Here is a 24,822-nt window from a genome sequence, read left to right as displayed (position 1 = left end):
AAAACTCTCTTAAAATAATTTGGTTTGGAAGTTGTCCATTCATGATCTGTTACTTTAAATATTTGGCACCACTGGAAAAGAAAGCTAGCAGTCGGTACCCAAAATGTATTCCTTATGTACAGAGTTTTGAAAGCTGAAGGTCAGTTAAAAGTTGTGAATGTGAATGTTGTGTGATATTTAGTTTGGTTCTTTTAAGAAATAAAATTTAAAAATGGTTTAACAAAGGACTTTATAGAACAATGATCTTGTGTGCCAGATGATGTTTCAATGATGAGGGAAGGGTTTTTCATCCTAGCTACCAACTTAAAAGATCCATATTTGTAAAATCAAGTCTGTCTTCATACACTAAGCTATTGGACCAAAAATGCCCCATCACCTATGTATGAACAGCAGTGGAAACAATCACATTTAAAATGCATTATGTTTTGATTTTATTTCCAGCTTTTAAGTCTTCAACTCTATTCTCGCTTTCTTTCATTTTCTTTTCTTTTCTTTTTTTGATACAGCTGACAATTCAGTTAACCATTTTGGCACTTGTGATATCATTATTCAAATACATAGAATGGCATCCAAATTATTATGCTGAAACAGTTACTAAACGTAACAGTTTAATTATTGATTTTGAAAATTAAAGGGACTCCGCTGACCTCTTCATGTCTTGTATTCAAACAGAATAAAAAAAAATTGATGAAGCATGGGCTTTCATATTTATATTTCTATTTGGACATCATAAAAGCAGAATACTTGAACTTATTGTGGCGGGGAAGTTTTTAGAAAAAAGTGTAGAAAGAAGGCCAATTTGGATATGTGGAAGAGTCATTTTGGAAGACTTAGTATGAGAACTGAAGAGCTGTTCTAAGGCCTTGCATCTTGATCCAGTGATTTCTTTTCCACATGGAGGATGAGACCATCTGCACTTGCAAAGGTATGCATTTGCAAAGCAGCCTCTCTTTATTGAAATACATCAGCAGTCTCTTTAAGGAGAGAGAGCAAGGGAGGCATATCATTGTGCCAGTGGTCTTAAACTGGATTGAGATGGTGGCCTTTGGCTGAGTCCCTTTGACAATGTTGATGTTTTTAATTTTATTTTTAATTTTGTTTTTTTCCCTGAAAATGTGCTGTTATGTTAAATACTAAAGTTATTCTTTTTTATTAAAAAAACTCAAAGTAGAATACAAGATCTGCAATGAAGAAACTGCAATAAAAGTTATCAATTTCTTATTATTTATTCAGGAGATATCACCTAAGCCTCAAAGTCAGAAAAAAAATGAAGCTGATATTAGCAGTTCTGCCAGCATTCAGAAATCGGCACTGTTGCCCTCAACTTTGTCATCAGGAAAGGCTCGCAGCAAGAAATGCAAACAAGAATCTGGAGATTCTGCAGGGTGTATAAAGCCCCTTAAGTCACCAATTTCCCCAGAGTTAATACGAGTGGAGGATTTGACCCTGGTGTCCCAGCTTCCTTCTTCTGTGATTAATAAAACTAGTGAGCACAGACATTTTAAAACATACCATAATTGCATATTACAGTCATATTGGGAAGGGATTTATCATTGGAGGGTGGGTGCTATTGTTCTATTTGGATGTGGCTTGTTTATAACTAGCTGGGTTTATATATAAAAAAACAAATTGAAATACAAGTAAACTTCAACCTGGGGCAATGCAGTATTATGCAAATCCACCAAAGTTGTTTCCCTAGAGGAATATTTAGCATCTGTTGTAGTAAATCCTTGCATATTGACTACTCAAAAGGACCAAAAACAAAAATCAGCCAACTCTACTTATAGTTTGCAAGGGTCTCAAAGCTCAGTGAAGGCACCTTTTTGTTATTTGCCCCAATGACAGGCCTGTCAAAGACTGAAGTAATTATTCCTGTTAGGCACATGGTATGGCACATGAAATTGCTTGTAGAATTGTCCTTGCACAGTGATGGAAAATTCATCCCAAGAGCACAACTCTTCACATAATATGAAACATCAAAGGCAACGGCTGATCTTCACGGAGGATGAAATACTTCAAAAAGGAGAAGACAAATTCTTCTGTTTTTTGTCCCTTTCCTGCTCCTCTTCCCCTATACACCACCATGGAAAGATTCTGTTGGCACGACGAACCTGCTGGAGCTACATCCTTTGTGTTAATCTTTCTCTTCCTGTTCTGGCGAATCAGGAAACAAATATGAACGCCACTTTCTGGGATAAGGGTCCATAAGAAAGTTCCATGTGGATGGTCCAACCAGTGAAATGTGCCATTTTAGATGGGAATCTAAAAGAAAGGAAGATGGTGCTCTCCTTTCCTCATAATAGACCACAGCAATTTTCCCTTGATGAAGGTTTGATCCTTGAAATGAGAAAATGTGGAGTTATTGTTTAGAAAATCCAGAGTTCTGTTGAGAACTGCTCTAGATTTTTGGTTTCATTTATTAAAAGTGGCCAAAGGAAGAATAAAAATAGCTTTTTATCAACATAGTACATTTACCAGTAGATAATCATAGCATACACTCAACTATTAATATATTATAAATTGCATTGATTTCAAGAGGACTTAAATCTGAGTTTATGTAAATTGTGTTATTAGTATCCTTAGCTCAGTGGTTCTCAACCTGTGGACCGCCAGATGTTTTGGCCTTCAACTCCCAGAAATCCTAATAGCTGGTAAACTGGCTGGGATTTCTGGGAGTTGTAGGTCAAAACACCTGGGGACCTATAGGTTGAGAACCACTGCTTAAGTAAACAAGAAAGAGGGTGGGAGAACCAGCTTGAAGAAATGAACCATTGTTCCTATTTGCACCAAAATGTCTCATGTTTAATTATTCTAAATCTCCCCTCATTAAATGTTACCATCCACACTTGTTGCAATAGCACATGATGTCGGTAAGTAACCTTCACTGAGGATGATTTGTTGTGTCTTTGGGAAGTTGGCAGGAAAATGGAAGTCTCGTTAACAATCTGCAACTGTTGATCCAGGTTGGTTTAAGATGGATCCCTTTTGTAGATAATTTAATGGTTTGCCCAAGTCTTCATTCCTTTCCTCACATTGTTGTTTTTAAACCCAGAGAATATTTAAATTACAAAGTCTCTTAATCTGTAAAAGTCACACCTTCTAGCTTTTGAAGTGGTCCTATAAATGTCAGTTCGTTGAAATGAAACCACAATGAGTACAGCCTTTCTTAAACATTAAAGTCCGGTTGTGTTATATGGGAGAGTTGAAACAGTGATTCTCAACCTTTGGGTCTCCAGATGTTTTGGCCTTCAACTCCCAGAAATCCTAACAGCTGGTAAACTGGCTGGGATTTCTGGGAGTTGTAGGCCAAAACACCTGGGGACCCACAGGTTGAGAACCACTGCTCTATAAGTCTTGGACTTCAGTTCTCAGAATTCCTGACCATTGGAGAATCTGGCTGGGACTTCTGAGAGTTGAAGTCCAAAACACCTAAAAGACCAAAGTTTTGGAACTATTTGTATATTTAAGTCTTTTTTTGTACATTAATATAATTTCAGAATGCTTAATGTTCAACAAATTGGTCCCACTCTAGTCATTTCCATAAGAACATCCAAATCTTTGAATATTAGCCAAAGGAGGCATTTTGTTATTCCTGTCCCATAGAACTTCCACCTAAAGAATACTAGTATGGCTAAATCAAATCTAGCATCACTTACCCATCTATCCATTCACCAATATCATACTATTCAGAATTATTTATTTACCACATTTGTACCCCGCTTTTCTCATCCCAAAGAGTACTTAGGGCGTCCTTACAACAATTCAATTGCATACAAATATATATCCATAAAATAAATACAATTAAAATCCAGAAGTTAAACATCAATTATTAAAACATCAATTAAAACCATGCAATCTAAATCATAATCCTGTAAAATCCAATAGTTTATGTCTATTAAGCATAAAATATTGCATTATCAGGGAGCTTAGGGTGAAAGTTCAAAAGTACCAAAGCCTAATAATCTAATTTTAGGACTTGCTGAGTGAGTGTTATAATTAGGTTATAATGATTGCATGGAATATTAGAGAGGATGCAAAGTCGAATACAGTATCATCAAGGTATACCTTTGTCCCATTGAAATATATTGAATAATTTGGCAATTACTCAGTACCATTTATTTTCAGTGGGACTAAAGTTTGGATCTAGCGCACCTGATGTTTACAGTTCAAGCATGTTGTGAGAATATTGCATAGACTTAGAAATAGGATGAACATTCCCCAAATCCCATTTTAGTATGAACTTTAGTGTGTCACATGCTTGAGTATGCAAATCGGAATTCAATTCTGTTCTATTAATCTGGGCTATGCATACAAAGAAAGAGATGTTTGAAGGAGGTGCAAACTCAATGCATATTAACAAAAATGTTAGGAATTGATTGTGTTGGAGAATCCTTTGCACAAATATTGATCTTAGGCAAAAAAAAAAAAAGCCAAGATCCAGAGTGCCCATAGAACATAACTCTTTGCCTGCATACTTATGATTCATCTAGTGGCAGAGGCTTATTCTTTGTAGCTACCTGCCCAAGTGTGTATCAGTAGCTGGGGCTTGTTGATATATCTCTGTCTTCTTGGCCAACTCTAAAATGTCACTGGGTTACACAGGGCAACCATAAATAACATGGGCTCACCCTTGGAACCTCTTGACATCCAAGCTTTGTGTTTAAGGCTGCTGTTGTACACCTAGGGTAGTTGTACAAGAATGTGTAGGGCATCTCCTGCAATAATATCTTCCCAAACATATGCAGGTATAACCAGAAGTTACAAGAGCCGGTGTTGTCCATAGACGCCTCCAAGGTCATGTGGCCAACATGCCTTTAAAAATGTCAAATGTTGGGACATGCCAACCCCTAAGATTGCTAAAATAAGAATCAGAGAGATTAAAATTGACAGATTTCCCCAATCACACAGATTCCCTTTTTCAATACAAACAAGATTCAGAAAGTTACAAAAATTATAATTATGGTAAACATTGATGCAACAGTTCAGGAAACAAAGAACACGTTTTAGCTCTTGTCATTGACTTATAACACAAAGCCAGTAAAATAACTGCAACAACAACAACAACAACTATTTTTGTACTGTGCCTTCCATCTCCCCAAAGGGACTTGGGGTGGTTTACATATGGCACAATGTGCCTGGAACAATGCAAAAAAAACAAACATACAATACAATAAAAAATAAAACCACAAGCATATAAAACAATTATTTAAACTTAAAACAGCACCCAATAGCCTATGGTGAGAACTGTTGTAAAACATGGCCATGTAAACTTTATAAGCATATAATCTCTGCTCAAAATTAGCTGAAAGAAGTACGGCATTTAGTAGCTCTAGTTCCATTATATTAAAAAAAATGTAACATTAAGATGACAATGGAAAGTATATTATTTTTTCATAGAATTGGGCATATTAAGATATACACTGCATCTGAAAGTTTTATCCAACAGCTGAAAGGGCCTAAGAGTTGGAGATAACATCAATGAGTGACCTTTGATTTATTAACACTTATCTGCACCATTTGGTGGGATTTTCCTGCATATAAAATCATACTCTTTCCAAATAAATATTGATAAACAATAATGCTCACTGATTTATTTCCAAAAAAACTCCCCAAAAAACTTTTGTGTTTTGACAGGCCCCACTAGTCTATATTTAAAGAAGGTGGCTCGGGGATAGTTGGGAAGCACTTAGGACAACTAGAGTAAGTCAGTGACCTGTATCTGCTTCATGAACATTGCAAGGTCTCTTTTTAGGTCCATCACAACCAGTGAATGCTCTTAGGACCTTCAAAAATAGCCAGCGGAGACGAAGATCACAGCGATTTGTGGCTGGTTCGTTGCCTCATGGTTCTCTAGAAAAGGTTCCTCCTCCCTCTCCAGTCACTGATGGAAAAGTGTTCTCCATCAATATCCCAAATCAGCCGCGAGCATTACTGGAGGGTAATGTATTTCAATCTAAGTAAAGAACCCGAGAAAAACCCAAGTATTAAAATATTAGACTCTTACAAGGCATTCCACACGTAACAAGAACATCTGACTAACTAGATGAGATCTATGCCATTTGTGTGTGTGTGTGTGTGTGTGTGTGTGTGTAACTCGGCAACACAATGCTATGTTAATATTCTGTTTTTTCTTTTGCATAGTTCCTCCTGTTGCTCATGTGTCACTTGAGAAGCGCGGACTGTGTCTTCCTCTTGACTTAAGCCGCAACTTGGATGCTTCCGCCTTGTTAGCCACTGAAGCCGCTTTTCACAGTGAGCTCTCCATCAAAGAGAAGGAAGATAATCAGATGTTTGTATGTCATTCTAAAACTGTAGCCGATGGCAAAGTAACTCCAATAATACCAGGTAACATTTGTCAGCACCTTTTGAGACTGCATTAGATATAAATGAGCCCTGCATTAAATAAATAAAAACTGCAGACAACATTTTGTGGTATAGGTTGAGTAAAAATGCTTGGGGTCAAAAGTGGGGTTGGCAGGAGGTGGATTTTGATATACCTGTATTTGCATATATGTACATAATGAAATGTATATATATGTACATATATATGTACAATGAATAGGAGCCCCTGGTGGTGCAGTGGGTTAAAGTGCTGAGCTTGTTGACCGAAAGGTCGCGGTTTGAGCTTCCGCTGTCAGCCCCAGCTTTTGCCAACCTAGCAGTTCTAAAACATGCAATTGTGAGTAGATCAATAGGTACCGCTCCATTGGGAAGGTAACGGCGCTCCATGCAGTCATGCTGGCCACATGACCTTGGAGGTGTCTATGGACAACGCCAGCTCTTCGGCTTAGAAATGGAGATGAGCACCACACCCGTCAGACTTAATGTCAGGACTTAATGTCAGGGGAAAACCTTTACCTTTACCCTTACATAATGAAATATTGTGGTGATGAGGTTTCTTTATGTTTTATATACACCTTATGCACATAGCCTGAAGATATACAATATTTTTTATATAATTTTGTGCATCAAACAAAGTTTGTGTACACTGAACCATCAGAGACCAAAGGTGTTACTTTCTCAGCCACCCATGTGGACAATTTTGGATTTTCAGAAAAAGAATGAGAGGTAACGTAAGTATTCCAGAGACATGTGAAGTTGTGTAGTGAGCAATACAGAACTACGCTGAATGGCCGATAAGGACAATACATTTATTTTCCATGATACAAAGTTGTCAAATCATGCTAACTGAATTGCTGTTGAGACTCTTAAGATTGTGAACAGATTTATGTGAGCTGAGTGCTCAGGTGGAAATATTTTGAGAGACACCTCAGGGATCTCACCTTTGCAGTGCCATAAGAAAGTGCTTAAATTACAGAAAGGTAAAGAGCTCCTATGAATGATTGGGTTAGATTGCTCGTTTGTCAGAAGATGCATATATTTGGATCCCAAACACTTCTGCAGAAATCTGATAATAGATTATTATGATCAGATTTCTGGAAATTATTATGCCAGTTTCCTCTGTATTGGATTCTCTGATCCAGTTTGAGAGATAGTACACGGGGAGTCAAAATCATTTCCCTCCCCAATCATTGGAAGACTTTTCTGATGAATTGCCAGCACTTCTATGAATGGAAAGCAGCCCGCTGATTTCAGATACATGAATCTGGATCCAAGCCATGCTCTTCCTAATCCCTTTAAAAGCATCATCTAAGAATTTGCAACCATCATATTTCCCAACCTTTTTTAGCCACCACATCATCTTGTTGACTCATGTTTAACTTGTTGCCTAAGAGGGCCCCATGATCTTTTTTCACACGTACTCCTGTTGAGCCAGGTGTCCCCCATTCTGTATATTAGGAAGTAATATCCTAAATGTTGGCTTGTCATTTTACCTCTCATTCCTGTTTCTGATCCTTGTTTCTTTTCCTGCACAGGAACAGTGAAAACCGAAAGAAAAATAAAATTGGAGGAGAGATGCTCATCGTTGCTTGGTATGAACAAAACAAATACGTTAAGCAAAAAGTTCAAGAGAACAAGAACATAGCCTGTCACTTACCTTTTATCATTTAATGCTCTTTTAGGTGTAAGTGTTCATCTGTTTTTAATGACTGTAGGGCAGTCAGGGCGATTTTTGTTCTACCTATTAACTGTACCTCTTTAGAGACTGAAATTTGCTTATTGAAGGAAGACGTTGAAGGCTAGAAGATTAGTAACTAGTGAGTTGAAGAGGGATAAGGTTAGAATGACTAAGTTTGTGTGTTTTGTCACATATGATGACTGTTAATTTGCTGATTATCAAATGAGGGTTTGTCAACATTGGTGCTTGATGCATTCTCCAAAAAGTAAAGGAAAGATTATTTATATGGCAAATAGAAAGAAACATAAATTTAACAACAAACTTCAGAAGGACGTAATGCTTAGCAGAATAAAACAACTTTTCAAAACTAAAATGTGTAATTGAGTTAGGAACTAGAAATGAGTAAAATTAATAATCAAAAATACCAAGTTCCCTTCTGCTTAAGTAACACAAGAATGGGCACTGGACAAGCCATCTTGAAGAAAGTTCCTTTTTAATGAAACGAACAAGTCAGTTTTCATTTCTGTCCCCTCACATAACAGGAGATGTGTAGGTACAGCTGTACCAGGAGGTCCAATTTTGTTTGCTTTGCATTGAATGTTTGTTGTAGTCCTAAGTTTCAGGGACTCTGCAGATAGGTGGCTTCTTTTGGCTGCAATCATAGGGCAAGCCACCTGTCAATTATCGTTAGGTTCCCTGGTCCCGCCCCCTTTTGGGTTTTGGAGGGAATAGGAGCCATTTTGGGTTAGTCCACACAGAGAAGCCTTTCATGCAGGACATAAAACCAGGAGCTCCTGTAGAAAGCTTCGTCTTCTACGGCTTGGCCGGGAGATATACAGCCTTACAGCTTGGCCGGGGAGAAAAGGCCCCATAGCTTGGCCGAGGATTTTACAGCCTTACAGCTCCTTTGCTGAGGGAATCCAGTCTCACAGCACTTCAGCCAGCCATCACTGAAGCCTGAACTCCTTCTTTTTCCCCTGGAAGTCTACAAAGCTCTGCTTGGTAAGGGTCTCTCGCGGAAGCCAGAAGCAGTTGGTACCGGGTGCAGGGGCTCCACGCCAACAGAGGCAAAGACAGACTGCCCAGATTAGAGGTTAAGGATTTCCCCATTAGTTAAAATACAGTTTATGAAGATAGTGCCTGTTCTGTTTTAAGGAAATCCAAAGGCCTTTAATCCTGAGGCAGCCCTGGCGTCCCGTTGGGCAGACAGAATGTATGTCCTGTCTACAGTCTTATGTATAGGCCAGCGTGCGACAGCACAGGAGACATCCTTGCCTATGTAAAGAAACTTCTGGTTTCTAAATGATGAAAAACCATCCTGGGCTAGAGAGTTAACTAACGTTATAATTGAGAAGCCCTGTTTTTTCTAATTTGAGAGCAGCAAAATTGTGTGTGTTTAAGAAAAACCTATAGCCTTCTTTAGGCATTATTAAGCTGCCTAGTATCAACGTATGGAGTGGGGAACAGGCAAGCTCTGTCCTTCTGTCACTGTTCATATATGAATGGCGACTTTGTGTAGAGGAGAGTCACCTCTGTTGATTGAGAATCTTTCACTAGTTTTAAGTCAGGAAAAATCACAGTGAAAGCCATAATTTATGTGGAGTGTTTGTGTAGATTCAGTTTACAGTACCGTTTAATATGCATTTTTGTTGTTGTTGAAAAGAAAATGCGAGAAAAATTCAGGATGGTCCTGATCTCAGAAAGCAATTGATGGTGCTTTATTGCTCTCCTCTCTGTAATGGAAATGATTTGCAAGACGCTCACAGTTTTTATTCTGACAAAGTAAACTTCGATCTATGACTATAGTTTTGAGTTTCACCCATGCAGTTGTCAACAAACTGCACTGATCTTGCAAGACGTTTTTGACAAGCTAAAGTCTGGTTTGAGACTTCCCCAAACTTCTGGCATCTAAAGAGTAATTTAAACTCTTTGTCCAATCACTTCCAGTATTCCAAAAATCATGGAAAATGTTTTTTGAATATAAAAAAAGAATCCAGGACTGATAAGACGTTTTGCAGTTAAGTCCTATTCTGCACAAAATTTGCACATCCCTGATTTCTGTGCAGAAAATAACATTTCCATTCTGGAATTGGCTATTTCTTTACATAAATATTATTTCCTACACAGAAAATAATACAATTCAGGATGTTTTGTGGAATATTGACACTTGGTTTACACGAAAACAGCATTTTTCTATGCAAAAGAAATAGAATAGAACATTTCCATACAGAAGTATTGTTTTCTGCACATAAATATCTGTTTTCAGTGCAAAGCAACAACATACAAATTTTGTGCAGAATAAGTTCCAAATTGCAAGAACATTGCATGCAAACTGAACAAAATTGATAAAAGTACTTGTTGTTTTACCCCAAATGAAAATTAGTGATTAATTAAATCCCATGTATCAGGCAAACTGGGCTGAGCTTATTTTAAGATGCTATCCTTTTAACTATAATCTTCCCATTCGTCCTTCAGGTAAAAAGAAGGAAAAAGACAAAGAAAGAAAAGAGAAGAAGGAAAAAGATCACAAGTCAAAGCAGAAGAAGAAGAAAAAGAAAAAGAAGAAATCCAAACAGCATGGTATAATCAGAATACAAAATTAAGTCATCCATCTCTAAAGAAAAATAACCCACAACCTTTTGTGGTCTGTAGTTGTTAAGAGTTTAGTGTTTATTTTCATATCTTATTTATTTACTGTATTTTTATCCCACCCTTCTCAACCCTGAAGGGGACTCAGAGCGGCCTTATAATCGGCAACAATTTGATGTCATATCAATAGACAAATAATAAAAAAGTGTAGTAAAATAAAAATTAAAAATCAATAAAACATTAAAACACATTATTAAAATCATGCCGTTCTGGTGGTTTATAGAACGAGATGTGTTCGGACAGATAAGCTTATAGCTTTTTCATACAACCCTGATTTTTAAAAATTAGCTATACGTACTTTTTCATGTTAGCTGAGACAAAGTAAGAACAAATCAGTCATACAGTCATCATTTCTTTAAATGTGGAGCAATTCTCTGGAATTATAAGAATTTCAGGGGTTAATGGCAGTTCGAAGATTTAATACATTGTTTCTGCATCATTAGAAGCAACATGGGACTAATTTTGAAGTAGTTAATTGTTCGTCAAGTAAATAACTATGTGTTGATATTTCTAAGAATAGCATTGCTTTAAGCAGAATTATATTTTTACATCCTGTGTTTTTTGGAATACTAATTTACAGTATCTGGAAGGGCAGTCTTGACTGGCATATGGTAAGAAGTAACCTTTTTTTGTGATTGCTTTGCAGAATACTCAGATTTTGAGGATAGTTCTCTTGAGCCTTTGGACAGGTGTTCCTCTCCACTCACCAGGTCTTCTGGCAGCTCCCTGACGTTACGAAGTATGACGACAGAGAAGAATATATCATATCAGTTTCCAAGGGCTATTCTTTCTGTCGACCTCAGTGGTGAAAGTAGGTTTTCTGTCCTATATCTTAGAGAAGCAAGAGTCTGCAGGTGCTGATCCAGACATGGGCCAACTTTGGCCCTCCAGGTGTTTTGGACTTCAACTCCCACACGGCTGATTTGTGGGAGTTGAAATTCAAAACAGCTGGAGGGCCAAAGTTAGCCCATACCTAGGCTATCCAGTTTAACTCACTGCCATGTAGGAAAACACAATCAAAGTATTCCCAACAGATAGCCATCCAGCCTCCATTTAAAAACCAGAGGAGGAGACATCACCACACTCTGAATATGCCACTCTGTTTCTTATACATTCACATCATTTTTGCTGACAGTCATTTATTATCTTCATGTGTAAAAGCTGTGGCAAATTTAAATTGCTGAAGATTCAAGAAAGACTGTGGATGATCAATTAGAAAACACATAATAATTAGGCCTGTTCAATGCATGGTTCTAAATGGTTCTAAAGTACTTACAAAACTAAAGTTCTGGTGGTGAAAATTTCAGAACTCTTTCAAAATATAATTATTCTTTCATTATTGGTGATTTTTATGACAGAGCCAATTAGGAACTGCCATTTATAATGAAATATTGAGAGTTTTGTTAGAGTTCTGAAATTTTCACCACTAGAACTTTAGTTTTGTAAGTACTTTAGAACCATTTAGAACCATGCATTGAACAGGCCTAATAATAATAATAATTATATATAACGGATGAAATTAGAACAAGTAGAAGCAATAGAAGTGACAGATCTGTATTTTTATACATTTATTGAATTATGGGAAGAATTTGGGAATAGATGAAGTGATAAGACAATCAACAGCAGTATGTATGAAAAAGATCTTGAGTCCTCATGGACAACAAGATAAACATGAGCCAATAATGTGATGTGGCAGCTAATAAAGCCAATTGGATTTTGGCCTGCATTAATAGGAGTCTAGTGTCTAGATCCAGGGAAGTCATGCTCCCACTCCCGCTCTATTCTGCCTTGGTCAGACCACACCTGGAATCACATTGTGTTCAATTCTGGGCACCGCAATTTAAGGGAGATGTTGACATGCTGGAATGTGTTCAGAGGAGGGTAACTAAAATGATCAAGGGTCTGGAGAACAAGCTTATGAAGAGCTGGGCATGTTTAGCCTGCAGAAGAGAAGGCTGAGAGGTGATAGGATGGCCATGTATAAATATGTGAGAGGAAGTCATAGGGAGGAGGAAGCAAGCTTGTGTTCTGCTATCCTGGAGGCTAGGATGCAGAACAATGACTTCCAACTACAGGAAAGGAGATTCCACCTGAACATGACGAAGAACATCTTGACTGTAAGGAGAGCTGTTCAGCAGTGGAACTCTCTGCCCCGTAGTCTTGTGGAGGCTCCTTCTTTGGAGGCTTTTAAACAGAGACTGGATGGCCATCTTTTGGCGGGGCTTTGAATGCAATTTTCCTGCTTCTTGCAAGAATGGCGTTTGATTTGATGACCCACAAGGTCTCCTCTAACTCTATGATTCTATAATTATGTTTTAAATGTTCTTGAAATAAATAAAAATAGACAATTAGAATGTTAGTAAATGTATGTGAAGTAAACAGAAATCCCTCAGATGTAGTGGACATTATTCTAATGATAATGTCTTCTTTGAGAACGGCTGGTGAACCCATATTGATCTGAATGCATGTTCTTCACATAAAGTGAAGGTAAAGGTTTCCCCTGACATTAAGTCTAGTTGAGTCTGACTTTGGGGGGGGGGGGGTGTCATGCTCATCTCCATTTCCAAATCGAATAGCCAGCGTTGTCCATAGACACCTCAAAAGTCATGTGGCCAGCTTCCTGCAGAAGCGGTACCTATTGTTCTACTCACATTTGCATGTTTCCGAACTGCTAGGTTGGCAGAAGCTGGGTCTAACAGCGGGAGCTCACCCCGTTTCCCAGATTTGAACCACCTACCTTTCAGTTAGCATTCAACAGCTCAGCGGTTTAACTTCACTATGTTTAGTAAATAAAATAAGATGGCAATATTATTTTCAGAATAAGCAGTCTTTGTAAGTTAGTATCATCCAAAACCCATTTAAAGGCGTTTTCATAGGCATTTTAAGCAGTGAACCCAATTGTTGATGTATCTTGAAATCCTATATCCACTTGTCAAATTTCTTCTTATAAGCTCCCTCTCTTTTCAATTTAAGATCTCTCCGATATGGAGTTTCTGGATGACTCTTCTACTGAGAGTTTGCTGCTAAGTGGCGATGAGTATAATCAGGACTTTGATTCAACTAATTTTGAAGAATCTCAGGATGAAGATGATACGCTAAATGAAATTGTCAGGTGCATCTGTGAATTGGATGAAGAAAATGGCTTCATGATTCAGGTAAGGAGTCTATTGCTTGAACTTGGACGATAGTTAAATCAAAACTAGCTCTGTAACTTTCCTTTTTAGAAATGTATGATACAAGCTGCTTTATGTTCCTGGCATAGCTTTATTTGGGGTATGTAGATTTCCCCTGTGGAAAAAGGGGAATGTTTAATATATTCAGCAGAGCAGGCCCTACCATTAAATGGAGTGGAGGGTGTCATGAAAGGACAAGAAATGGCTGGTTGGTTATTCATTTCATGGTTGTATTTTTTTCTCCTGTTAACTATGAGGAGAAGCGCATGAGCACCTTTCTACATCTTCGGCCAAAATAATTCAGATGGCTTTGATTACCAAGGGCCTTGTCTTTGGAGAATGTGGACACATTTGACAAAAATAAAAGCCCCCATATCCATAGAAGATGTCTTCCAAGACGTCTGTGAATATCTGAAAATATGGATAATAGCAAGCCTCATATTTTGACTATACGTGGGCAGGAAACATATCATGCAATTGCACTGGAGTGCCTAGATAGGCCCACAAACACTTCCCTGAAAGGGAAGAGGATTTTTCTGAGTATGGATAAGTGAAGCTGTGAATATCAAATCTGTGGAAAAAGAGAGTTATCCTGCATTTATTTCTGGCTCTGAACAAAGCAACAATAATGATTTGAGAGCTGCCTTATCAAGTGAAAAGCAGGTTTATTCTGTCCTTGCTTACAAGATATCATTTGGCATAGTTATATGGAATCATATAACTATGGGAGTTGGAGTGTTTTGGACTTCAACTCCCACAATTCCTATCAGCCAGTAGACTGTTAGGAATTGTGGGAGTTAAAGTTCAAAACACCTGAAGGGCTGAAGTTTGCCCATGCCTGATACAGCTTCATCTCCGTAGTTGGCCAATATTTCTTGGATACTCAAGATTCTCATTAGTAGCTCTATAGATGTGTTTTCAGGTAGATGTTTCAGTCTTCCAATTGAGGAAAGATCTTGCTCTTTAAATAATAATAATAATAATAATAATAATAATAATAATAATATGAGGATTTAAAGATTGAACTGCAAAGACTCTGGCACAAGCCAGTCAAGGTGGTCCCAGTGGTGATCGGCACACTGGGTGCAGTGCCAAAAGACCTTGGCTTGCACTTAAACACAATCAGCGCTGACAAAATTACCATCTGCCAGCTGCAGAAGGCCACCTTACTGGGATCTGTATGCATTATTTGCCGATACATCACATAGTACTAGTCACTTGGGAAGTGTCCGACGTGTGATCCAATTTAACCACCAGCAGAGTGTCTGCTGTGGATTCATCTTGTTGTGTTTCAAATAATAATAATCCAGGATTTCTTACCTAGATTAGCTAAACTGCTCTCTGAGGCTTTTCCGTCAATTCCTTACTGATTGTGTTGGGCAGCCTTGGTGGCTTGGGACACCTAGGGCCGGGGAAGTGGAAAAGGTGCAAAACAGGTCCCTAACTCATGGCCAGGATGGTTCCTGTGGCTATTCATTTCCAGGGCCTGCTGATTAGCTATAATAGGGCTGGACCAGGGCTACATGGCACATGATTTGTTAATCTACACCAGTGCTCCCCAGCCTGTGGTCTGTGGCCCACCAGTGGTCCGCAAGAATGAAAATGTGGTCTGCAGCCTAACCATTACTACATCGTTGCCTTGAATCCACACGGCAACTAGAGTGACTGGTCTCGCAAAACCCTCTTGTAGTGTCAATGCAACGGGAATGTCAGGAAAGGGAAAGACTGACCTCCCACAGAATTTGTTACGATCACATCAGCTCTAGATTATTAAATATGGTTTCCTTCGGACGAGCAGCTGGCAACTCCTGGATGGCATATGTTCTACATCAGAAACTGGAGCTAATGTGGTCTATCCAATGCAATTTCCTGAATCAGCACTCAAAATAACCAAACTGAATCTAAAGTTGACCAAAAAGTGATTTGTATCCCTTTTGGTATTAATGTTGGAGAGTGGTACCTGGCCAACTGGTCCTTGGTCAAGCAGTCTCTGGTCAAGTGGTTCCTGGTCAAAAAATATTTGGGAACCACTGATCTACAGTCATAAGACCTTAGATTACAAAGTGCTTTTAATTCTAATTCTGGTATTATACTGCTTTCAAAGCTTACTTAACTGAATGTGCTAAAGGATATAGATTAGGTTTCCAAGGAAACTTCCTGTATTTTCACCTAGAAAATGTTAAGACAGTGTTGACCTTCTCTCATGCCTTGAATTTTTCTGTTTTGTTTTTTAAAATCACAGTGTGAAGAGTGCCTCTGTTGGCAGCACAGTGTCTGCATGGGGTTGTTTGAAGACAGCATTCCGGAACAGTACATCTGCTATATTTGCAGGGACCCGCCTGGTATGAGTAAGATTTCAAACTAAATTCTGATATTTTAAACTCTGTACTATTGACACAGTCACCTCTTCCCACTTTCATACATGTGTTTACAAAGTCAACATTTCTGTCTGGTTTTGTGGTTGTCTTCTTGGATTTCTTTGCAGAATACTCCACCAAATATTCTTGCTCTGTTTCACTTCATCCAAAAAGTTGTCTCATGCTGGACTTTGCTAACAACGTCTGCTCTCTTTGGCTGTTTTTATTTCTAATTTATAATCCACAGTGTTTGGCAAAACAGAGCAATTTTTAAAAGTTCTGACATTTTACTGAGATAGATTGAAAGTAAGATTTAAAACGCACACACATACAAAAACATATTTTCTGTTAGTTTAATGTGTCCCAGACTGGATTTACAAGGTTTCTGAAAATGCTCAGACTCCAGATTTATTATTTTACATAGATGACAAAGTCCTCAAACTGGAGAAGAGTAATCCATCACCAAAAACAACTTTGTTTCAAAATGCTTTTGTCACAACAGTGCCAGTGATTGATTTCATACAGCAGTGGGACAAATGGTTAGTCTTTAAATTGTGTTGCTTAAGTCACAAACATACCACACTCACTTCTGTCTGGAATACAAAGGAAGTTATTATAGCCACTGGCATAAAAGTCTGAATGTCAACTGCTAGATTTACACATTATTGAAAGGGGCATATTTGTTTCCTCAGTTTAATAAAAATTAGTACAACAAACCTGAGTTTCCGGGTATAGCTGAAGATCTAAGAACAATCCAGCATTGAGAAGATTGATGAAGAAGGCACCTCTGTCATAACAGATACCTTTAGCATACATATCAGGTTTCCAGAATGGTAGTGTCACAGAAACATTCATATTCGCAGATTTTCTTCCAACGGTGAAGTTGATCCAATTTGATTTCTCTTTAAAAATCTCATTTGTTTGTTTGTTTATACCATTTCTACCCCACCTTTCTCACCCCAGGGTGGACTCAAGGCGGCTTTACATACAAGCAAATATCCGATGCCTTAAAACACAATGCACACTTAAATAAATATTAAAATGAAATTTAAAAATGCATTAAAAACAATTAAAACATTTTAAAACAATACATTCAAAGTTAAACACGTAATCCACCAGCGTAATCCAGACTGTTGGTCATTGCACATTGTTCCAAGTCTTATCTATTGCACAAATTCTCTAAAGGCTTGGTTTTCACTCTCTTGTGGAAGGTCAGGAGGAAGGGGATTGATCTAATATCCTTGGGGAAGGAGTTTCACAGTCGAGGGGCTACCACTGAGAAGGCCCTGTCTCTAGTCTCCTCCAATCGTGCCTGTGAGGGAGGCGGGACCGTGGACAGGGTCTTAAACCCAGATGATCTTAAACTCTACGGTGGTTCATAGAGGGAGATACGTTCATATCAGAATGGTTGTGTGTGTGTGTGTGTATGTGTATCTAAGTTGCCTCCTGGCTTATGGTGATTCCGATCATTCTATAGGGTTTTCTTAGGCAAGGAATACTCAGAATTGATTTTGCTAGTTTCTTCCTCAAATCTAGTCCATAATCCCTGGTATTCATTGGTGGTCTCCCATCCAAATGCTAATCAGGACTACCCTGCTTAGCTTCCAAGATCAGCTGGGATCTTGTGACTTTAGAATATTTAGAATATTTAGATTTCTTTCCTTTATAACATGAATTTAATTCCTGATTATCCAATAGAGTGATACACAGCGTTTAGAGCTACAGTTGTATTTACACTTGCGTGTATGTTCCAGCGGTGATAGAAAAGCTAGAACTCAAGAGTGATTTTTGAACTACTGTAGTATAATAAAATATGATCCCCTTGTCTGTAGGTCAGAGATGGAGTGCCAAATATCTCTATGATAAAGACTGGTTGAAAAATGGCCATATGTGTGGCCTGTCATTTTTAAAAGAGAACTATTCTCATTTGAATGCCAAAAAGATAGTATCAACACACCACCTCCTGGCTGATGTGTACAGTGTTACGGAAATACTGCGTGGGCTACAGCTAAAGATTGGGATCTTGAAGTAAGTATGTGCTCTACGTTGCATATTACTTTCTCTGCACACTCTACCATCATTTAACAGTGTTGGGTTTTAGGAATATTTATTTTATTGAGAGTTATAAAAAGCTCACAAAGAATCTTGGCAGTCAGATGGGAAGGATGGCATGAAAGAGTGATAATTTGGCAGTCAGATGGGAAGGATGGCAGGAAAGAGTGATAATTTCTGGTGCCTAGAGGTTACTGTGTTGCATTCTCTTCTCTGACGTTTGCACAAATTTTCTCACATTTAAATTCTTGTTTAGTAAGAACAAATTGCTGGACCATATAAAAAATGCAGAAGTGACATTTTGCAAGGTAGTATCCAACTTTTATAGTTACCACAGTCCAGCGCTAGTCTGTCATGCACAAAATAACTTGAGTTTGATCTAAAGTTCCCATACCTGGGTTTTATGTCATGGTTAGTAAAGGTAAAGGTAAAGGCCAAGGTTTCCCCTGACATTAAGTTTAGTCATGTCCGACTCAGAGGGAGGGTGGTGGTTCTCATTTCTATTTCTAAGCCAAAGAGCCGGTGTTGTCTGTAGCCACCTCCAAGGTCATGTGGCCAGTATGACTGCATGGAGTGCTGATACCTTCCCACAGAAGCAGTACCTATTGATCTACTCACACTTGGATATTTTCTAACTACTAGGTTGGCAGAAGCTGAGCCTAATAGCAGGAGCTCACCCCGCTCCCCAGATTTGAACTGCTAACCATTCGATCAGCAAGTTCAGCAGCTCAGCGGTTTAACCCACTGCGCTACCAGGGGACTTTTAGGTCATGTCTACACAGGCCAAATAAAATAAACTCACCTTGGGCCTGCTGTGAGCAGTCCACACAATGCATGTCTGGTTCAAATGGCTTCAAACTACAAGAAAGAGATTCCATCTGAGCATGAGGAAGGACTTCCTGACTGTGAGAGCTGTTCAGCAGTGGAACTCTCTGCCCTGGAGTGTGGTGGAGGTTTCTTCTTTGGAAGCTTTTAAACAGAGGTTGGATGGCCATCTGTCAGGGGTGCTTTGAATGCAATATTCCTGCTTCTTGGCAGGGGGTTGGACTGGATGGCCCATGTGGTCTCTTCCAACGATATGATTCTATGATTCTGCAGCAAAAGTGCTGATTCCAGACATTAATCGAGTATCAGAAGAACCACAAGTTACTCCACAGCTTCTAGGAACCTCTGGGTCAGGCCAGGTGCTTTTAAGGTGTGGGAAGCTGGATTGGGCTGGTTCTGGTGGATCCTTAAAAAGACCCACTCTGATTTTCTGACCAGAAGCAGTGCCAAGCAGACCCTCAACAGAGCCTTGGTACTAGTAGCATCTCTCTGTTGATCACATAGCTGGGCACTTGTTATGGCCACACCAGAAGCAACATTGCCACCAAAGCTCTGCCACAATGCTGCTTTTAGCTGACTAAATAACGACAGTGATCCTAATGCGCTATTATTCCAGCTGGCCATCTCTACTCCAAAAAGGCTTTGGGGGTACTCCCAAGCAAAGTACTCCAAACCATGTCAGTTTCCAATTCACTCTTCAACAGCATATTGCTGTCACAGAAAATTTAGATAACGCATATGCACCCTACTCAATGATTTTTGTACCTCCTAAGAAAAGCTGGCAAAGTTACTGTTTGGACATACTGGGATTTGGGGAGCTGTAGTCTGATATGTAACTTTTCTAAACTCCTCATCAAATAGATTTGAGTGCACATAATTGTCGTAGGAATGTTACAATTATCTTCTGCAACGTACTCAACATTTTTGAGGGGACAATGCACTTTGTTATGTTAAGCCCTTGAATTTAATTTTGTGCCAATTTGAGATTCTAGCTTTCTGTTCTCTTTTCAGGAATAAACGCCACCCTGACCTTCATCTGTGGGCTTGTGCAGGCGTGCGGAAAGATCAAGACCAAATAACTCTTGGAGTAGAAAGAAGGATATTGGCTGTGCCGGATACCATAAACCCCCCTGAAAGGACGTATCATGGCCATAACCATAAAGAGCCCCCTATTTTAGCCCCAAAGATGGAAGAAACATACATTACAAGTGAGCACAGTTACCAGAAACCTCAGAGTTTTGGTCCAGACTGCAAATCGGTAATGGACCCCGCGAGCTCAGATGAGGATGATGACACCAGCAGTTTCGAAGATGATCCAGATCTTCTCTTAGAAGAGAAAAACTGTTTACAATATTCATCAAAAGGGGATGGTTTTGGCCATCAGGTAAAAATGCTCATTTATTTTGTGTAACCTTCCAGGAGACAGGGATGCAAAAAGGATACATGTCTTCAGAATCCAAACTGCTTTTTAACAGTGGTATATGCTGCCTTGGAGTGTGGTGGAGTCTCCTTCTCTGGAAGTTATTAAACAGAGGCTGGATGGGCATCTGTTAGGAGTGCTTTCATTGTGTGTTCCTGCATGGCAGAATGAAGTGGGACTAGCTGGCCCTGGCTGTTGCTTCCAAATTTATAATTCTATGAATGCTCTGAAATTGAATCAGAGTGGCAGGAAGAAGAGCAAGAGGCACGGTTCTGTTTGATATAGAAACAGGTTTCACTTTTGCCTGCCTGCCTCTCTGTGTTGCCTTTTGTCTTAAATGTGTTCCAGATCACAGAATACTGGGTTGTTGTGGGTTTTTCGGGCTATATGGCCATATTCTAGAAGCATTCTCTCCTGATGTTTTGCCTGCATCTATGGCAAGCATCCTCTGGGCAAAAAGGCAAACATTCAATACCTTGGTGATAAACAGCACATACATCAAAACAGTGCAAGGTAAATTATAGACTCATAAATTACTAAACAAGTAATAAAATTAATTAACTAAGCATAATTATCTAAACAAAACATAAGCTCCATAAGAACCAACAATAACAAAATTCGTAATATAAAGAAAATAATTTGAAACTATTTACATTATTAGAAATGTACCTAGTCTATTAAGCATGCTATCTCACCCATAGTCTCTGGGATGAATGAATGAGAGGTTCAGCAGTGAAATAAGCAATACTATACATATCAAAAGGGACATTATTTGCACAAAGATATTAATTTTGCAGGTTTCTGTAGGTGCAATGCAATTAATCATCTGAGACCTCAAAGATTATATCAAATTGGCATCATCGTGACTACTTTATACCACTTCTCCTAAGAAATCAGAATTGGAGGAGACCTTAAGAAGATCCAGTCCAACCTCCTGCCATGCAAGAATACACAATCAAAACATGGGAGAGAGGGGGGGGGATAATGCTTCAGGTTGAAGTTGTCATGCTTTCCCAATCAGGCATCTAAGGAGGAAGACTGTATGTATATTTACAGAAAAGCAAATGGTAAGTAACCTTCAAGTGGCTGTGACAGCTCCTGGTTTGGACAGACTGGATTAAAGCTCCCTGCAAATGCCTACAGTAGTTACCAGAATAGAGAAGCTCCAGGCGCTCTTGATCACATAGAAATGCTCATAGTTCCTATGTGAACCAGACCTACAGTATGCACTACCATGTGTGTTTTATCTGGACATGTGCTGCTATGTGCACCTAGGCCTCAATATTTATTTATGCAAAAAAAAAAAAAAAGAAGCTGTGCCCAACCAATACCAGTGATGTGTTACAGAAAAGATACATAACTCTAAGGCTTTGTTGATTTAGGTTACTCAATGCAGTGTAGCCAATAACAATGGAAGCGTTTTCAGAATGTCAAGGTCTACCAACTGTTCCCTCTCAATCTACAAAGTGCTTACAGTGAAACTTCAAATGCAAATCAATGCTTGACTTCCCAACTGGACTGTGCAACACACAATTAGAAATATAGAAGCCTCTGGTGAATGTAGAGACTCTTAAGTCAACATGTTAACAGGAGCAGCATCATGTTACTCCATTAGCTGCACAGATGTTCAAGGAGCCAGAGCAAAGGTTCTTGTGTGCTTGGGCTATAGGAGATGCTTTAGTGCCCCCATCTGTTTGAAAGCATCTGTAGAATATGTGAGAATGAGCTATAGCTGAACAGAACCAACAATGTGATGTGGCGGCAAAAAAAGCCAATGGGATTTTGGCCTGCATCAATAGGAGCATAGTGTCTAGATCTAGGGAAGTCATGCTACCCCTCTATTCTGCTTTGGTTAGACCACACCTGGAATATTGTGTCCAATTCTGGGCACCACAATTCAAGAGAGATATTGACAAGCTGGAATGTGTCCAGAGGAGAGCGACTAAAATGATCAAAGGTCTGGAGAACAAGCCCTATGAGGAGCGGCTTAAGGAGCTGGGCATGTTTAGCCTGAAGAAGAGAAGGCTGAGAGGGGATATGATAGCCATGTATAAATGTGTGAGAGGAAGCCACAGGGAGGAGGGAGCAAGTTTGTTTTCTGCTTCCTTGGAGACTAGGACGCGGAACAATGGCTTCAAACTACAAGAGAGGCGATTCCATCTGAACATGAGGAAGAACTTCCTGACTTTGAGAGCCATTCAGCAGTGGAACTCTCTGCCCCGGAGTGTGGTGGAGGCTCCTTCTTTGGAAGCTTTTAAACAGAGGCTGGAAGGCCATCTGTCAGGGGTGATTTGAATGCAATATTCCTGCTTCTTGGCAGGGGGTTGGACTGGATGGCCCATGAGGTCTCTTCCAACTCTTTGATTCTATGAGATGCAATGACACTGCCCTTTGAGGAGCATCTAGGAAAAGCCTGGCGTGTTTAACCTGTGGAAGACAAGGTTGAGAGGAGACATGATGGCCATGTATAAATATGTGAGAAGTCATAGGGAGGAGGGAGCAGACTTGTTTTCTGCTGCCCTGGAGACTAGGATGTGGAACAATGGCTTCAAACTACAAGAAAGGAGATTCCACCTGAACATTAGGAAGAACTTCCTGACTGTGAGAGCTGTTCAGCAGTGGAACTCTCTGCCCCAGAGTGTGGCAGAGGCTCATTCTTTGGAGGCTTTTAAACAGAGCCTGCTTGGCCATCTGTCGAAGGTGATTTTCCTGCTTTTTGGCAGGGGGTTGGACTGTATGGTCCATGAAGTCTCTTCCAACTCCATGATTTATTTATTTACGACATTTATATGCCGTCCTTCTCGCCCCGAAGGGGACTCAGAGCGGCTTACAAGATATATATACATACAATATATTATATTATTAGCATAGTACAATATCAGTATTAAATATTACTATATTTTCCTATACCATTATATTATAATAGTAATATAAGATGTAATATAAATATATAATTATAATATATTACTAGTAGCATTATATTGCATTACATTATAATATTATAAATATTATATGTATATACAATATATTATATTATATTATATTATATTATATTATATTATATTATATTATATTATATTATATTATATTAAAATAGTGAAGAGTAGAGACATCAGACTGGCAACAAAGATCCGCCTAGGCAAAGCCATGGTATTCCCTGTAGTAACCTACGGATGTGAGAGCTGGACCTTAAGGAAGGCTGAGCGAAGGAAGATCGATGCTTTTGAGCTGTGGTGCTGGAGGAAAGTTCTGAGAGTGCCTTGGACTGCGAGAAGATCCAACCAGTCCATCCTCCAGGAAATAAAGCCCGACTGCTCACTGGAGGGAAAGATACTAGAGACAAAGTTGAAGTACTTTGGCCACATCATGAGGAGACAGGAAAGCCTAGAGAAGACAATTATGCTGGGGAAAGTGGAAGGCAAAAAGAAGAGGGGCCGACCAAGGGCAAGATGGATGGATGGCATCCTTGAAGTGACTGGACTGACCTTGAGGGAGCTGGGGGTGGTAACGGCCGACAGGGAGCTCTGGCATGGACTGGTCCATGAGGTCACGAAGAGTCGGAGACGACTGAACGAATGAACACACACACACATATTATATTATATTTATATTATATTATATTATTAGCATAGCACAGGAAACAAGGTGGAACTGTCCCCTGGCCTCCCTCTCTCTTCACTCTGGCCCAGAATTGTTGCTTGATTGTGCCCTACATTTCTACTGCTACCATATTTTGCTGCTATATTACAAGTGCACAATCCATATTACAAGGATGTTATTTATGATGTGCATCGCTATGCTTTATGCCCTTCATTATAATGATTTCCCTTTACATTGTCCTTATATCCTTAGTGGAAAGCACTTCGTTTGCACTTCAGTTTGCTGTGTCATTGCAAAAGCAGTTGTTCCACTTAATCTCTCTCTTGCAGCCACTTCAAGGTTACCTGACTGTGACTTTGTTTTATCTGCAAGTCTTGCACAGTAACAACGGTATTTCACTGTGACTAAGCTTTTTTTGGGTGACTTTGTTCTGTTTTGTGGTCCTCACACAGAGACATTCTGCTGAAGGGAACACTGTGTTTGTATTTAACGAAAAAAGGGGAGCAGAAGAACATGTGGACTCTCGTCTTCAGTGGCAGCTAAACCTCCTCACCCATATAGAGAATGTACAGAATGAAGTCACAAATAGGATGGATCTGATTGAAAAAGAAGTGGACGGTAACAATTTCTGTACCAATAAGAACGTATTTTGCATTTGAACCCTTTGCCCACTTAGCTTGGAAATGGGGGGGGGGGGGTTAACATGTTTGTAAACAATGCCGAAAT

The 24,822-nt window shown here is 39.2% G+C and overlaps 1 protein-coding gene across 7 annotated transcripts in view; it reads left to right on the top strand.

Moving 5' to 3' along the window:
* Nucleotides 1–24,822, top strand: part of PHF20L1 (PHD finger protein 20 like 1) — a 66,235-nt gene that overhangs the window by 39,066 nt on the left and 2,347 nt on the right. For 3 of the 7 annotated variants that reach the window (XM_060775888.2, XM_060775891.2, XM_060775889.2), the window contains 11 exons: nucleotides 1,234–1,486; nucleotides 5,753–5,938; nucleotides 6,142–6,345; nucleotides 7,878–7,934; nucleotides 10,496–10,600; nucleotides 11,316–11,480; nucleotides 13,643–13,824; nucleotides 16,085–16,190; nucleotides 18,032–18,227; nucleotides 20,088–20,460; nucleotides 24,549–24,714. In XM_060775888.2, the coding sequence (XP_060631871.2) occupies nucleotides 1,234–1,486; nucleotides 5,753–5,938; nucleotides 6,142–6,345; nucleotides 7,878–7,934; nucleotides 10,496–10,600; nucleotides 11,316–11,480; nucleotides 13,643–13,824; nucleotides 16,085–16,190; nucleotides 18,032–18,227; nucleotides 20,088–20,460; nucleotides 24,549–24,714 (1,993 nt within the window). The remainder of the gene's footprint in view (nucleotides 1–1,233; nucleotides 1,487–5,752; nucleotides 5,939–6,141; nucleotides 6,346–7,877; nucleotides 7,935–10,495; nucleotides 10,601–11,315; nucleotides 11,481–13,642; nucleotides 13,825–16,084; nucleotides 16,191–18,031; nucleotides 18,228–20,087; nucleotides 20,461–24,548; nucleotides 24,715–24,822) is intronic. The other 4 variants (XM_060775890.2, XM_060775892.2, XM_060775894.2 and 1 more) reach the window with 3 other exon arrangements.

This window comes from Anolis sagrei, chromosome 4 (assembly GCF_037176765.1).
Source record: "Anolis sagrei isolate rAnoSag1 chromosome 4, rAnoSag1.mat, whole genome shotgun sequence".
NCBI lineage: Eukaryota > Metazoa > Chordata > Lepidosauria > Squamata > Dactyloidae > Anolis > Anolis sagrei.
This window is presented reverse-complemented; position numbering and strand designations above follow the sequence as displayed.